Genomic DNA, 15,957 nt, shown 5'->3' with positions numbered 1-15,957 from the left:
ATGGGGGGGACATAGGGGGGATATGGGGGGGAAATGGGGGGGTCACGGGGATACAGGGACATGGAGGGGGACATGGGGGGACACAGGGCACTGGGGGGGACACGGGGGGACATGGGGGGGGCACAGGGGGACATGGGGAGAAGGAGGGGGGACACAGGGCACTGGGGGGGGCACGGGTGACAAGTGGTCAGAAGGGACACGGGGGGGACATGGGGTGGACAAGGGGGGTACAAGCAGACACGGGGGGACACAGGGGGACAGGAGGGGACACGGGGGGGGCAAAAAAGGATGTCACTGGGGGGGGGGGGGGACACAGAGAAAACACGGGGGGGGGACAGATGGAGACCCAGGGATGGCACCGGGATCATAGGAGGGGACACGGAGGGGACACGAGGGTGGACACAAGGGGGAGGTGACATGGGGGGGGGGTCCGCGGGGGGGTGGGGTCACCTTTTCGGGGGAAGCAGTCGGGGGGGGGCGGGCAGGATGCGGGCGATGAAGGGGCTGTCGCGGATGTCGTCGTCGTCGCACACCACGTGCACCGCGTACTCGCCCGGCTCCGTGGGCCAGTAGCGCACGTCGCACGAGCCGTCCCCCGCGGTCGTCACACTCGATTTTGGCCTGGGAGGGGCCCCTCGATGGAGAAACCTGGGGGGGGGGACATGGGGGGGGGGACATGGGACACACAGGGAGGGGGTCATGGGGATGTGGAGGGTGGCACCCGGGTGAGGTTTTGGATCAAAGTGGGTTCTCGGCACCAAAATGCGGTCGTGTCCCCAGGGTGGTGGCACCTGTCCTGTGCTTGTCACCATGGTGTGGTGCCACCCCCCCGTGTCCCCAGCATGGTGACCAGGATGTCCCTGGGGTGGTGGCATCCAGCACAGCTCTGTGTCCCCACCGTGGTGTCACACACCCTATCCCAAATGTCCCCACCACGGTGCCACCCACACCATCCCCATGTCCCCACCATGGTGCCACCCCGTCCTGTCCCCTTGTCCCCATCAGGAAGCCATCAAACCTGTCCCCACATCCCCACTGTGGTGCCACCAAACCTGTCCCCAATGTCCCCACCACGGTGCCACCAAAACCATTCCCAGGTCCACACCATGGTGCCACCAAACCTGTCCCCATGTCCCCACCATGGTGCCACCAAACCCATGCCCACATCCCCACCACGGTGCCACACCATCTTGTCCCCATACCTCACCACGGTGCCACCCAATGTCCCCACCATGGTGCCACCAAACCCATACCCACATCCCCACCATGGTGTCACCCATCCTGTCCCCATAACCCCACCGTAGTGCCACCCACCCCATCCTGAATGTCCCCACTGTGGTGCCACCAAACCCAAACCCACATCCCCACCACGGTGCCACCCCATCTTGTCCCCATACCTCACCATGGTGCCACCAAACCCGTCCCCAGGTCCCCATCATGGTGCCACCAAACCCAAACCCACATCCCCACCGTGGTGTCACCCATCCTGTCCCCAATGTCCCCACTATGGCACCACCAAACCTGTCCCCATAACCCCACCGTGGTGTCACCCACCCTATCCCAATGTCCCCACCACAGTGCCACCAAACCCAAACCCACATCCCCACCACGGTGCCACCCCATCTTGTCCCCATACCTCACTATGGTGCCACCCAATGTCCCCACCATGGTGCCACCAAACCCATGTCCATGTCCCCACCATGGTGCCACCCCATCCTGTCCCCTTGTCTCCATCAGAAAGCCACCAAACCTGTCCCTAGGTCCCCACCACGGTGCCACCAAACCCAAACCCACATCCCCACCATGGTGTCACCCATCCTGTCCCCATGTCCCCACCACAGTGCCACCATCTGTCCCCACATCCAACATCCCCACCGTGGTGCCACCCACCCTATCTTCAATGTCCCCACCACGGTGCCACCCAATGTCCCCACCACGGTGCCACCAAACCCATACCCACATCCCCACCATGGTGTCACCCACCCCATCCCCATGTCCCCACCGTGGTGACACCCCATCCTGTCCCCATGTCCCCACTAAGGCACCACCAAACTCATACCCACATCCCCACCGTGGTGCCACCCACCCTATCCCAAATGTCCCCACCACGGTGCCACCAAACCTGTCCCCAGGTCCCCACCATGCTGCCACCCCATCCTGTCCCCATGTCCCCACCACGGTGCCACCAAACCCATACCCACATCCCCACCGTGGTGCCACCCACCCTATTCTCAGTGTCCCCACTGTGGTGCCACCAAATCTGTCCCCAGGTCCCCACTACGGTGCCACCAAACCCATGCCCGTGTCCTCACCATGGTGCCACCAAACCTGTCCCCATGTCCCCACCATGGTGCCACCAAACCCAAACCCACATCCCCACCACGGTGCCACACCGTCTTGTCCCCATACCTCACCATGGTGCCACCCAATGTCCCCACCATGCTTATAACCCACCCCACCCCCACCCCCCCACCCCATGCCCACCCCCCCAGCGCCCCCCCCCCAACTCACCCAGTGTCCCCACTTCGGTGCCGATGGCCTCCACCACGAAATCGGCCGACCTCCCCACCACGCCGGTCTCCAACCCCGGCCCCCAGGCGCGCACCTTCTGCGCCCCCGCCTCGGGGGACACCTGCACCTCGAAGGGGCTGCGGGGAGGGGGTCCGGATAAAGGTGGGGGGGGGGGACACCCCCATGACCCCCTCCCCAAAAAAAAAATCCCCGCCGCTCACCTGCGGGGGATGGCGCAGCCCCCCCAGGTGATGGCCACCAGGTGGGTGCCGGGTTGCAGCGGGCGGTACTCGCAGGCGAAGACCCCGTCCCCAACGTCCCGCACCGACACCGGCAGCTCCGAGCCATCTGGGGGGGTTGGGGGGGGGGCACACATAATGGGGGGGGTCACCTCGGGGTGCCCCCCCAACGGGCAGACCCCCCCCACACACGCACATAATGGGCACCCCAACCGTGCGCCCCCCTCCGTGCGCACATGGGGAGCCCTTGGGTACCCCCAATTGTGCGCCCCCTCCCCAATCCGCGACCCCCCCCCCCTCAATTCGCACCCCCCCAGAACCCCCCCACTACGGATTTCACCCCCCCCTATGGATTTCCCCCTCCCCGACCCCCCCCACAATCGATTTACCCCCCCCCCCAGGGTACCCCCAGAACAACTCCAGGGCACCCCCACAGCACCCCATGGGCACCCCCAACCGTGCGCCCCCCCCCAAAAAAAAGGGCACCCCCAGAACACCCCCACCACTGATTTTCCCCCCCCCCCAAGACCCCCAGACCCCCCCCCAACTATTGACCCCCACCCATGGGCACCCCCAGGGTACCCCCGTAACACCTCCAGGACCCCCCCAGCCATGCGCCCACCCCCCCAAGGGTCCCCCCCCTCCGCGACCCCCCCCCCAGGACCCGCGGCTCCCAGCAGGGGGCAGCAGCGGCACGCGCACGATGCTGGGCACGCCCCCCCCCCTTGCACACCCCCCTTGCACACCCCCCTTGCACACCCACACCCCCCCTTGCACACACAACCACCCCTCCCCACGCACGCACCCCTTGCACACCCACGCACCCCCCCCAACTCAGTGCACCCCCCCTTGCACACCCCAAGCTCAACACACGCCCCTTGCACACCCACACCTCCCCTTGCACACCCACCCCCCCCTTTGCACCCCCACACACCCCCCTTGCACACCACCCACCACCCCCCCTGTGCGCACCCACACGCCCCCTGCGCAGCCCCAGCTCAGCGCACCCCCCTTGCACACCCACGCCCCCCCTTTGCACACCCACACCCCACCTTGCACACCCCCCCCCCCCCCCTTGCACACTCACCAGGCCCCTTGACCCAGCACCCGCAGCTCCCCGGTGCCGGCGCCCTTGGTGAAGACCCTGAAGTCGGCCGCCTCCTGCACCCGCACCCCCTTGGGCTGCAGCCCCCGGCCCGAGGCGCGGCACGCAGAGGGGCTGCAAGCTGGGGGGGCAAGGGGGGGGCACGCTCAGCACCCCCACCCGGCACCCAGCACCGTGGGGGGGGGAAATGGGAGTGTAATGGGGGGGTAATGGGGGTGTAAGGGGGACCTGGGCGCAATGGGGTGGCTTGGGGATGGCCTGGGGGCAGGGGGTGCCGTGGGGGTGGCAGGGGGATTGGGGGGGGGCATGGGGACAGCAGGGATATTGGGGGGGGGCACGGGGACACCAGGGATACTGGGGGGGCATGGGGATGGCTTTGGGGACAGGGGGGTGCTATGGGGACACTAGGGGGCCATGGGGACACATTGGGGATACGGGGGGGTTCTATAGGGACACCAGGGGCATTGGGGGGCCATGGGGACACCTTGGGGACACCAGGGGCACTGGGGGGACCATGGGGACACCTTGGGGACAGGGGGGCTGCTATGGGGGTGCCACGGACATCATGGGGGCATGGGGACACCTTGGGGACAGGGGGTGCCTTGGGGACACCAGGGGCACTGGGGGGGCCATGGGGACACCTTTGGGGACAGGGGGCTGCTGTGGGGACACCAGGGGGCCATAGGGACACCCTGGGGACAGTGGGGTGCTATGGTGACACCAGGACATCAAGGGGGCATGGGGACACCTTTGGGGACAGTGGGGTGCTATGGGGACACCAGGGGCATTGGGGGGGCCTTGGGGACACCTTTGGGGACAGGGCGTGCTGTGGGGACACCAGGGACATTGGGGGGGCCATGGGGACACCTTGGGGACAGGGGGTGCCTTGGGGACACCAGGGACATTGGGGGGCCTTGGGGACACCCTGGGGACAGGGGGCTGCTATGGGGGTGGCAGGGACATCAAGGGGGCATGGGGACACCTTGGGGACAGGGGGGTGCCTTGGGGACACGAGGGGCATTCGGGGGGCCGTGGGGACACCTTTGGGGACAGGGTGTGCTGTGGGGACACCAGGGGCACTGGGGGGGGCCATGGGGACACCTTTGGGGACAGGGCGTGCTGTGGGGACACCAGGGACATTGGGGGGGCCATAGGGACACCTTGGGGACAGGGGGTGCCTTGGGGACACCAGGGGCACTGGGGGGCCATGGGGACACCTTGGGGACACCAGGGGCACTGGGGGGCCATGGGGACACCTTGGGGACAGGGGGGTGCCTTGGGGACACCAGGGGCATTGGGGGGGCCATGGGGACACCTTTGGGGACAGGGGGGTGCTATGGGGACACCAGGGACATCAAGGGGGCATGGGGACACCCTGGGGACAGTGGGGTGCCTTGGGGACACCAGGGGCACTGGGGGGGCCATGGGACACCTTTGGGGATGGGGGGAGCTATGGGGGTCCCAGGGACATTGGGGGGCCATGGGGACACCTTGGGGACAGGGGGCTGCTGTGGGGACACCAGGGGGCCATGGGGACACCTTGGGGACAGGGGGGTGCTATGGGGACACCAGGGACATCGGGGGGGGGTCCATGGGGACACCCTGGGGACAGGACAGTGCCACGGGGTCCCTATGGCCATAAGGGGGCTGTGGGGACACCCTGGGGACAAGGAGGTGCCACGGGGACACAAGGGACATTCAGAGGGCTGTGTGGGGACACCGGGGGACGAGACAATCCCAGAAGGTCCCCAAAAACACAGAGGGGCCGTGGCGACATTGGGGTGCCGTGGGGCCACCGTGGTGCCACGGGGGCCACCGGTGGAGGTGGTGGGGAAACCTTGGGGACAATTTGGTGGCCCTGGGGACAATTTGGTGACCCGATCTCACCTTCGGCCACGTTGACGGTGTAGGGGGCTCCGGGGGATCTGCGCCCCCGCGTAGGTGACGTGGACGAGGTGGGGACCCTGCTGCACGGGCCGGTAGGTGCAGCGGAAGGTGCTGTCCCCTTTGTCCTCCAGCATCACCTCCACCGTGTCCCGACGTCCCTGGGGGTCCACGATCACCACGCCCACGTCCCCCGCGCCGGCCCCTGTCACCGTCACCACACGGCCTCAGCACCCCACAAGGACGGCCACGCGCGTGGCACCGGGAGGTGGCCCCCGGTGGCACCGTGGAGTGGGGTGGCGCCGTGGCACCGGGAGGTGGACCCGGTGGCACCGTGGCATGATGTGGCCGTGCCACCAGGAGGAAATGGCCCAAATGCCACCAAATCATGATATGTGGCCGTGCCACCTGAAGAACATGGTCCTGGTGGCACCATGTCATGACGCATGGCTGTGCCACCAAGGAGAATGTGGTCCTGGTGCCACCAAATCATGATGTGTGGATGTGGCATCAGGAGGACGTGGTCCTGGTGGCACTATGTCATGACGCATGGCTGTGCCACCAAGAGGATGTGGCCCTGGTGACACCGTGTCATGCCACATGGCTGTGCCACCAAGGAGGACATGGCCCAAATGCCACCAAATCATGATATGTGGCCATGACACACAGAAAACGTGGTCCTGGTGGCACCGTGTCATGCCACATGGCTGTGCCACCAAGAGGACGTGGCCAAGGTGCCACCACATCATGATGTGTGGATGTGGCACCAGGAGGACGTGGTCCTGGTGGCACCATGTCATGACGCATGGCTGTGCCACCAAGAGGATGTGGCCCTGGTGACACTGTGTCATGCCACATGGCTGTGCCACCAAGAAGGACATGGCACAAATGCCACCAAATCATGATATGTGGCCGTGCCACCTGGAGAACATAGTCCTGGTGGCACCGTGTCATGATGCATGGTTGTGCCACCAAGGAGGACATGGCACAAATGCCACCAAATCATGATGTGACAGTGCCATCAGGAGAACGTGGTCCTGGTGCCACCACATCATGACATGTGGCTGTGCCACCAGGAGGAAATGGCACAAATGCCACCAAATCATGATATGTGGCTGTGACACCTGGAGAACGTGGTCCTGGTGCCACCATGTCATGGTGTGGCAATGACACCAGGAGAACGTGGTGCTGGTGCCACCACATCATGACCTGTGGCTGTGCCACCAAGGAGGATGTGGCCCCAGTGCCACCACATCGTGGCATGGCCGTGCCATCAGGACATGACCCTGGTGCCACCAAACCATGACATGCGGTAGTGCCACCAGGAGGAAATGTCCCCAGTGCCACCACATCATGACATGTGGTCGTGCCACCAAGGAGGACGTGTCCCCAGTGCCACCACATCACGACGTGGCACCAGTAGGACACGGCCCCGGTGCCACCCGGTGCCACCCAGCGCCACGGGGACCCTGCCACAGCTGGGTGCCACCAGCACGTCCCCACCCGTGTCCCCCCCCTGCCCACCTGCGGTGTAGATGTCGAAGTAGGTGGCCTTGTTGGCCACGTTGCCCACGGGCTCCAGGCCGGGGCCACGCGCTGTCACCTTGCTGGCGTCACCCAGCGCCATGCCCACGTTGACACCGAAGGGGCTCTTGTCGATGTTCTGCCCCGCAAACAGCACCGTCACCTGCGGGACACCGCGGGGACACCGGGGTCACACCATGGGGACACCACGAGGACCCCGATTCCACGCCTTGGGGACCCCCATGGGACATCCCACAGACCCCGATGTCACATCTTGGGGGACCTCCATGGAACACCCCAAGGACCTCAATGCTGCGCCTTGGGGACCTCCGTGGGACACCCTGGGGACCCAGTGTGACAACTTGGGGACACCCCAAGGACACAGCTCCACATCTTAGGGACACTCAGGGGACCCAGTGTCCCACCTTGGGGACCCCCATGGGACACCCAGAGGACTCAGTGTCAGACCTTGGGGACACCCCGAGGACCCCCATGGTACACACAGAGGACCCCAGTGTCCCACCTTGGGGACCCCCATGGGACACCCCAAGGACTCAGTGGCACATCTTGGGGACACCCCGAGGACCCCCATGGGACACACTGAGGACCCCAATGTCACACCTTGGGGACTTCCACAGGACACCCCAAAGACCCCAATTCCACACCTTGGGGACCTCCATGGGACACCTCAAAGACCCCAAAGTCACACCTTGGGGACCCACAAGGAATACCCCAAAAAACCTCAATGCTGCGCCTTGGGGACCTCCATGGGACACCCTGAAGACCCCAGTGTCAGATCTTGGGGACACCCCGAGGACCCCCATGGGACACCCAAAGGACCCCAATTCTACACCCTGGGGACACCTTGGGGACCCCAATGAGACACCCAGAGGACCCTAATTCCACACCTTGGGGACCTCCATGGGACACCTCAAGGACCCCAAAGTCACACCTTGGGGACCTCCATGGGATACCCTGGGGACCCAGTGCCATGCCATAGGGACACCCCAAGGACCCTGTGCCACACCTTGGGGACCTCCATGGAATACCCCAAGGACCTCAATGCTGCGCCTTGGGGACCTCCATGGGACACCCTGGGGACCCAGTGTGACAACCTGGGGACACCCCAAGGACCCTGTGCCACACCTTGGGGACCTCCATGGAATACCCCAAGGACCTCAATGCTGCTCCTTGGGGACCTCCGTGGGACACCCTGGGGACCCCAGTGCCACATCTTGGGGACACCCCAAGGACCTAGTGCCACACCATGGGGACCCCCAGGGACCACCCCGAGGACCCGCTGCCCCCCCCCAGGTGCCCCCCAAATTTTCTCCTCACCTTGTGCAGCCCCGCCACCTTGGGGACGTAGGTGACCGAGTACGTCCTCTTCTTGTCGTTGTTGGGGACCACCTTGGCCTGCGGGGACAACCCCGAGGTGTTGGTGGGGAGGGGGGCACGGTGTCACCAACCCCACAGAGCCCCAACCCTTGTCCCCAAGGGGTCCCCTCGCACCTCCTCGGTGTGTCCCTCGGGGTCCTCGATGTAGACCAGGACCTCGCCCACGCCGGCGTCCAGCGTCTCCACCGTGAACTGCGCCGGCTTCAGCACCGTGTTCCCCTGGGGCTCGATGCCTGTGGGAGGGGGGGGTCACCATGAGCCCCCCCCCCCAGGACCCCCGAGACCCCCAAGACCACCCCCATGTGCCCCGTGCCCCATTGCCACCGTGGGATGTGGCCCCCGGCACCACCACCAGCACCGCGGCTGTGGCACCACCAGGACACGGCCCCAACGGCACCCGGTGCCACCACGGACACCTCGAGGTGTCCCCGGTGTCCCCACGGGGGTGACACCATGAGGACATGTCCCCAGTGTCACCACGGCCACGTCACCATGAGGACACGTCCCCAGTGTCCCCGTGGCCATGCCATGGCTGTGCCACCATGAGGACATGTCCCCAGTGTCCCCGTGGCCATGGCACCATAAGGACGTGTCCCCAGTGTCCCCGTGGGGGTGCCACCATAAGGACACGTCCCCAATGTCACCACGGCCATGCCACCACGAGGACATGTCCCCAATGTCACCATGACCATGGTATGGCCGTGCCACCACAAGGACAATGTCCCCAATGTCACCACGGCCATGCCACCACAGGGACACATCCCCCAACGTCACCATGGCCATGGTATGGCTGTGTCACCACCAGGACACGTCCCCACCGCCACCCGGTGCCACCACGGCCACCTCACCATGAGGACGTGTCCCCGATGTCCCCGTGGGGGTGCCACCATGAGGACACGTCCCCCAATGTCACCATGGCCGTGGTATGGCCGTGCCACCACAAGGACAATGTCCCCATTGTCACCATGCCCATGCCACCATAAAATTTGTCCCCAGTGCCACCACGGCCATGCCACCACAAGGACAATGTCCCCAGTGTCACCACGGCCATGCCACCACGGGGCCACATCCCCAGTGCCCTGCGCACCGAGGAGACCCCAAACTTGGAGGGGACCCTCACACCCGATAACCCCACCATGCCTGGTGACAACATCCCCCCTGTGTCCCGTGTCCCCCCGTGTCCCCCATGACCTCGTGACCCGTGACCCCCCCCTGTGACCCCGTGACCCCCCCGTACCGGGCCCGTAGGCGCGGGGCGCGCGCGGGCTGGAGCTGCCGGGAGCGCAGGGGGGCGCCGGGTTTGAGCTTGGCCTTGGGGAACTGGGACAGGTAGGTCATCACCGAGTGCTCGTCCACGTTGGGGTCCACGATCTCCTCGGGGGCGATCACCTGCAGGCCCCCCCCCCAAAAAAAATTAGTGCCGGGACCCCCCGCACCGCGGGACCCCCCCCAGACCCAGGGACAAACCCATACCCGGGGACCCCCGTGCGCCTTGGGGACACCCATCCCCAGGGGACCCCCATATCGGGGGTCTCCCCCTTATCCAAAGGGCCCCCCCATACCCAAAGGACTCCCCCATGCCCAAAGGACCCCCCCCATTCCCAAAAGACCCCCCCACATTCCCAGGACCCCCCCCCTGCACCCTGGAGACCCTCCACACCCAGCGCCCCCCCTATCCAAAGGGTCCCCTGCACCTTGGGGACCCCCCTACCCAGAGGACCCCCCCCACTGCTGGGGACCCCCAGATCCAGGGGTCCCCACTGCCTCCTGCCCCCCCCCCTGCACCCAGGGGACCCCCCCATCCCCAGGGGACCCCCATACCCAAGGGACCCCCATCCCCCCCATCACCCCAGGACTCCCAGGACTCCCTCCCCCCATATCCAGGGACCCCCCCCCCCCAGTCCCAAGCCCCCCCATGACCCCCCCCCCGTGCCCCCCCCTCCCGTGCCTGGGGCACTCCGAGCCAGTCGTCCGCCTGCTGCATGGCCTCGCGCGCGTTCTGCACGGGCTGGTTGGGGTCCCAGCTCTCCCAGTCGGGCACAGCCCTGGGGGGGGGGGCAGGGGGGGGGGGGGGTAGGGGTCAGCACCCCCCCCCCAAAATCCCCCCCCATGTCCCCCCCCACGGCCATCCACAAGCACAACGCACCAAAGTGCCCCCCACAGCCCCCGAGACCCTCTGGTTCCCCCCCCATGCCCCCCCAACCCCATAGCCCCCCCCCAGCCCCCATACCCCATATCCCCCCCATATCCCCTCACATCCCCCCATAACCCCCCATATCCCCCCATATCCCCCCAAACCTCCCCATAACCCCCCCATAACCCCCCCATATTCCCCCATATCCCCCCATAACCCCCCCATAACCTCCCATATTCCCCCATATCCCCCCATAACCCCCCCCATATCCCCCCAAACCCCCTCATAACCCCCCATATCCCCCCATAACCCCCCCCAAACCCCCCATATCCCCCCCATAACCCCCCCATATCCCCCCATAACCCCCCATATCCCCCCCAAACCCCCCACATCCCCCCCATAACCCCCCCAAACCCCCCATAACCCCCCCCATATCCCCCCATAACCCCCCCCAAAACCCCCAAATCGCCCCTCACCGGGCGCGCAGTTGTCCACCAGTGCTCCCAGTGCCTTCCCGTCCTGCCAGTCGCGGTTGAAGTTGGTGATGGGCAGCTGGGGCACCTTGTTCTGGATCCAGCCCAGCAGCCGCTGCTTGGGGGTCTGGCGCCGCGCGTCCTCCTCATCCTCATCCTCCCACATGGGCATGGAGATGGAGTAGTGCAGGATCAGCGTCCACACCAAGCCCAGGATCAGCTTCAGGTTGCCGTCCACGATGGCCTTGCTGTCTGTAGGGGGCATATATGGGGTCTGTAGGGGATGTATAGGGGATTTAGGGGGTGTATAGGGGGTCTATATGGGGTTTAGGGGTCTATATGGGGATATAAGGGGCTATAGGGGTGCAGTAGTGCAGGATCAGCGTCCACACCAAGCCCAGGATCAGCTTCAGGTTGCCGTCCACGATGGCCTTGCTGTCTGTAGGGGGTGTAGGGGACATATAGGGGGTCTATATGGGGGCTATAGGGGGTCTATAGGGGTTTATGGGGGGTTATCAGTGGGTATAGGGGTGCAGCAGTGCAGGCTCAGCACCCACACCAGCCCAAGAATCAGGTTCAGGTTGCCATCCACAATCGCCTTGCTGTCTATAGGGGGCATATTTGGGATGTATAGGGGATTTAGGGGTTTAGGGGATTTAGGGGTTCTATAGGGGGTCTATAGGGGGTTTAGGGGGTCTATATGGGGATATAAGGGGTTATCAGGGGTTATAGGGGTGCAGTAGTGCAGGATCAGCACCCACACCAAGCCCAGGATCAGCTTCAGGTTGCCATCCACGATGGCCTTGCTGTCTGTAGGGGGCATATTTGGGGTCTATATGGGGTGTATAGGGGATTTAGGGGGTGTATAGGGGGTCTATATGGGGTTTAGGGGGTCTATATGGGGATATAAGGGGTTATAGGGGTGCAGCAGTGCAGGCTCAGCGCCCACACCAGCCCCAGGACCACCTCCAGGTTCCCGTCCTTGCTGTTTGGGGGGGGGGGGCGCAGGGGCTCAGGTGCCAAGCGGGGACCCCCGGGACCCCTGGTGCCACCGCACCAAGGTGGGGACCCCCCAGGACCCCCAGTGCCACTGCCCCAAACTGGGGACCCCCTGGGACCCCCGGCACCATCACACGAAGCTGGGACCCCCCAGGACCCCCAGTGCCACCACACCAAGTTGGGGACCCCCAGCACCATCACACCGAGTTTGGGCCCCCCCCAGGACCCCACTGATGCCGCCCCAAATTGGGGACCCCCCAGGACCCCCAGCACCACCACACCACGCTGGGACCCCCCCCCCCGGCACCCCAAGGTGCACACATGGGGGTGTCCCGCCCACCCCTGGGGACCCCCCCTCAGCTCACAGGGCACGGGTGGGGGTCACCGGCACCAGGCTGGGGCCCCCCCAGGACCCCCGGCTGGGGACCCCCCCAAGGTACCCCAAGGCGCACGGGGACATCCCGGCCCCCCCAGCACCAATTGGGACCCCCCCCCCATCCCCGGGGGGGTCCCCAGCACAACGCCGGGGGGGTACCCGCGGGGGGGGGGGGGGGAGGGAGGGTTGAGGGGGGGGGGGTCGCAGCCCCCTGCCCCTCCCCCCGTCCCCACCATGATCCCAGCGCCCCTCCCCCCAAATCCCTCCCCTTCCCCCCCCCCCCCCAAGGCCCCACCGAGCGATCGCGTTTCGGGAGGAAATGGCCGCGGGGGGGGGGGGCTTGGAGGGGGGGGGGGCGCGGCGTTGGTTGGGGGGGGGGGCGTTGGGGGGGGGGCGCGCGCGGGACCCCCGGGTGCGCACGGGCGCGCGCAAGGGCGCACAAGGGCGCGCGCGCAAGGGCGCGCGTGCAAGGGCGCGCCCCCCCCGGCCCCCCCCACCCCAAATGTGCCCGGGGGGGGGCGCGCGCGCACGCGCATGGCCGCGGGGTCACCCCGCAGCTGTCCGGGGGGGGGGGGCGCGCCCCGGGGGGGCCCCACGCGCGGGGGCGGCGGGCGGGGAGCGGGGCCCCGGCCCCGTGCCAGTGCCGTGAGCTCAGCGCCGCGCCCACGCGGGGGGGGGTGCGAGGGTGTGGGGGGGGGGCCCTGACCCACGGCACGGCCCCACAGCCCCCCCCCCGGACCCACGGCACAAAGACCCCCCCCCGGACCCCAACCCCAAGCCCCCCAGCCCCACACGAGGCCGAGCTGTGGGGCCAGCCCCATGGCACGGTGCTCACACAAGGGGCCGGACCCCCCCCCCGAGCACACCACGGCGCGGCCCCATAAATGGGCTGAGCCCCACGGCGCGGCCCCATAAATGAGGCCAGCCCCACGGCACGGCCCCATACACGAGGCCAGCCCCATGGCACAGCCCCACAGTGTGGCCCCACATGGAGACCTGGCCCCATGGCACAATCCCGTGGCACAACCCCATACACGAGGCCGGCCCCACGGCACAGCCCCACATGGAGACCTGGCCCCATGGCACGACCCCATGGCACAATCCCATGGCACAACCCCATGGAACAGCCCCATACACGAGGCCAGCCCCATGGCACAGCCCCACGGCGCAGCCCCCACATGGAGACCTGGCCCCATGGCACAACCCCATGGCACAGCCCCATACACGAGGCCAGCCCACGGCACAACCCACACGGAGACCTGGCCCTATGGCACGACCCCATGGCACAACCCTATACATGAGGTCAGCCCCATGGCACAGCCCCATGGAACGGCCCCATACACGAGGCCAGCCCCACAGCACAGCCCACAGCACAATCCCATGGCACAGCCCCATATACGAGAGCAGCCCCATGGCGCAGCCCCACATGGAGACCTGGCCCCATGGCACGACCCCATGGCACAATCCTATACATGAAACCAGCCCCATGGCACAGCCCCATGGCACAGCCCCACATGGAGACCTGACCCCACGGCACGACCCCATGGCAAAGCCCCACGGCACAACCCCACGGCACAACCCCATGGCACACCCCCGAACCCAGCCCTACAGCACAACCCCATGCAAGAACATCACCCCACACCCACCCCACACACCCCAAACCCCACACACACCCCAAACCCCACAACCCCACAACCCTCACCGATGGACACCAGCTTGATGTGCTCCCTCTCCAAGAACTCCAAGGCCACCGAGACGTTCTCCAGCTTCATCTGCCGAAAATTGGGGCGCGGGTGGTACTTGCGCCCCATCTTTTTTTGGCTCAGCACCTCCAGGAGGGCGATGAGGCGCAGCCCGTCGCTCAGATCCCGCTGCAGGTCCCCGATCCTTTTGTGGACGCATTTGAGGTGCTCGTTGCACCAGCGGGTGAAGGTGTTCTGCTGGATTTTTTTCCAGGGCGCATCCTCCGCCAAATCTTTTTCGGTGGCCGGCAATTCCTCGGGGTCCTCGCCCACCGGAGCATCGTAACCCGATGAGTTCATGGTGGGGATATGGGGTCGGGGGGATTCGGGGGGTTCGGGGGGTTCAGGGGTTTGGGGACGGTGGCCTCGGTGCGTGGGGACGGTGCCCGGTGTCCCCCGCTCGGGATGCTGTGGGTTTTTGGGATCCCCCCCCCACTGCTTGGGGGTCTCGGAGTTTTTGGGGTCTTGGAGTTTTTGGGGTCCTGACGCTCGAGGTCCTGCTGCTGTGGGGTCCTGGGGTTTTAGGATCCCACTTCTCAGGGTCCCCAAGGTCCCGAAGTTTTGGAGTATTGGAGTTTTGGGATCCCGGAGTTTCGGGGTCCTGGAGTTTTGGGGTCCTGGAGTTTTAGGGTCCCGGAGTTTCAGGATCCTGGAGTTTTGGGGTCCCGGAGTTTTGGGGTCCCACCTCTCAAGATCCCGTAACTTTAGGGTCCTGTGGATTTGGGGTCCTCCTGCTCGGGGTCCCGGAGTTTTGGGGTCCTGGCGTTTTGGGGTCCTGGAGTTTTGGCTCCTGCTCCTCAGGGTCCTGTGGATTCGGGACCCCGTGGATTTGGGGTCCCGCTCCTCGAAATCCCGTAGATTTGGGGTGCGTGGATTTGGGGTGCGTGGATTTAGGCTCCCGTGGATTTGGGGCTCCTGCTCCTCACTTTTTGGGGGTTCTTCCTCTCGATGTGGGGGGTCCCCAAAAACCTCGGTGCCGGGGGGTTCCCCAAAATCTCCCTGCTTCGGTTCCGGCTCCTTGGGGGGGGGGGCTCGTGGGGTCGCTTCCCCCCGTGTGTCCCGCGTGGGTCCCCGCGTGGGTCCGGGTCCGGGTCCCGGTGCCGGCGGCTGAGTGGCGGGGGGGGGGCGGCCGGGGCCGTTTTAAAGCGCTGGGGCCCGGCCTCACGCTGGACCCCGCCCGCGGCCGCCCCCGTGACAGCAGCCGCTATTTATAGCCTGGGGGGGGGGGGGGGGAATTTGGGAGAATTTGGGAGGGGGGGGGGAGGATTTGGGAGGAGGGGGGGGGTAAGGGGATGAGGACCCCCCCGCTAGGGGAGGCCCCGAAACGCTCCGGGCCCCCCCCCCCCCAGTCTGAAAATGGGGGAGGTGAAAGTTTGGGAGCCCAAAAGTTTGGGAGCCCAAAAGTTTGGGAGCCCAAAGTTACTGGACTCCGAAATTGGGGGAGGTGAAAGTTTGGGACCCCCCCGGTGGTGACCCGAAATGCCGGGACCCCAAAAATCTGGGACCCCAAAATTGCGGGGCCCCAAAACAACGGGACCCCAAAGCTATGGGACCCCGAAACTACAGGACCCC

The 15,957-nt window shown here is 66.2% G+C and overlaps 1 protein-coding gene across 1 annotated transcript in view; it reads right to left on the bottom strand.

The window, feature by feature from the left end:
- LOC137849242 (filamin-C-like) overlaps nucleotides 1–15,497 on the bottom strand; it is a 57,016-nt gene extending 41,519 nt beyond the window's left edge. Inside the window, 16 exon segments of the mRNA XM_068668780.1 lie at nucleotides 455–596; nucleotides 598–634; nucleotides 2,508–2,648; nucleotides 2,733–2,859; nucleotides 3,838–3,859; nucleotides 3,861–3,976; nucleotides 5,743–5,767; nucleotides 5,769–5,944; nucleotides 7,264–7,426; nucleotides 8,602–8,679; nucleotides 8,776–8,894; nucleotides 9,899–9,914; nucleotides 9,916–10,050; nucleotides 10,610–10,706; nucleotides 11,265–11,520; nucleotides 14,346–15,497. Coding sequence (XP_068524881.1) covers nucleotides 455–596; nucleotides 598–634; nucleotides 2,508–2,648; nucleotides 2,733–2,859; nucleotides 3,838–3,859; nucleotides 3,861–3,976; nucleotides 5,743–5,767; nucleotides 5,769–5,944; nucleotides 7,264–7,426; nucleotides 8,602–8,679; nucleotides 8,776–8,894; nucleotides 9,899–9,914; nucleotides 9,916–10,050; nucleotides 10,610–10,706; nucleotides 11,265–11,520; nucleotides 14,346–14,685 — 1,990 coding nt within the window. The 5' untranslated portion in view covers nucleotides 14,686–15,497.
- Nucleotides 15,498–15,957: the final 460 nt, after the last annotated feature.

Source organism: Anas acuta, unplaced genomic scaffold, assembly GCF_963932015.1.
Source record: "Anas acuta unplaced genomic scaffold, bAnaAcu1.1 SCAFFOLD_235, whole genome shotgun sequence".
NCBI classification, from domain to species: Eukaryota; Metazoa; Chordata; class Aves; order Anseriformes; family Anatidae; genus Anas; species Anas acuta.
Note: the sequence above shows the minus strand (reverse complement) of the source record. Positions and strands in the feature narration are given on the sequence as shown.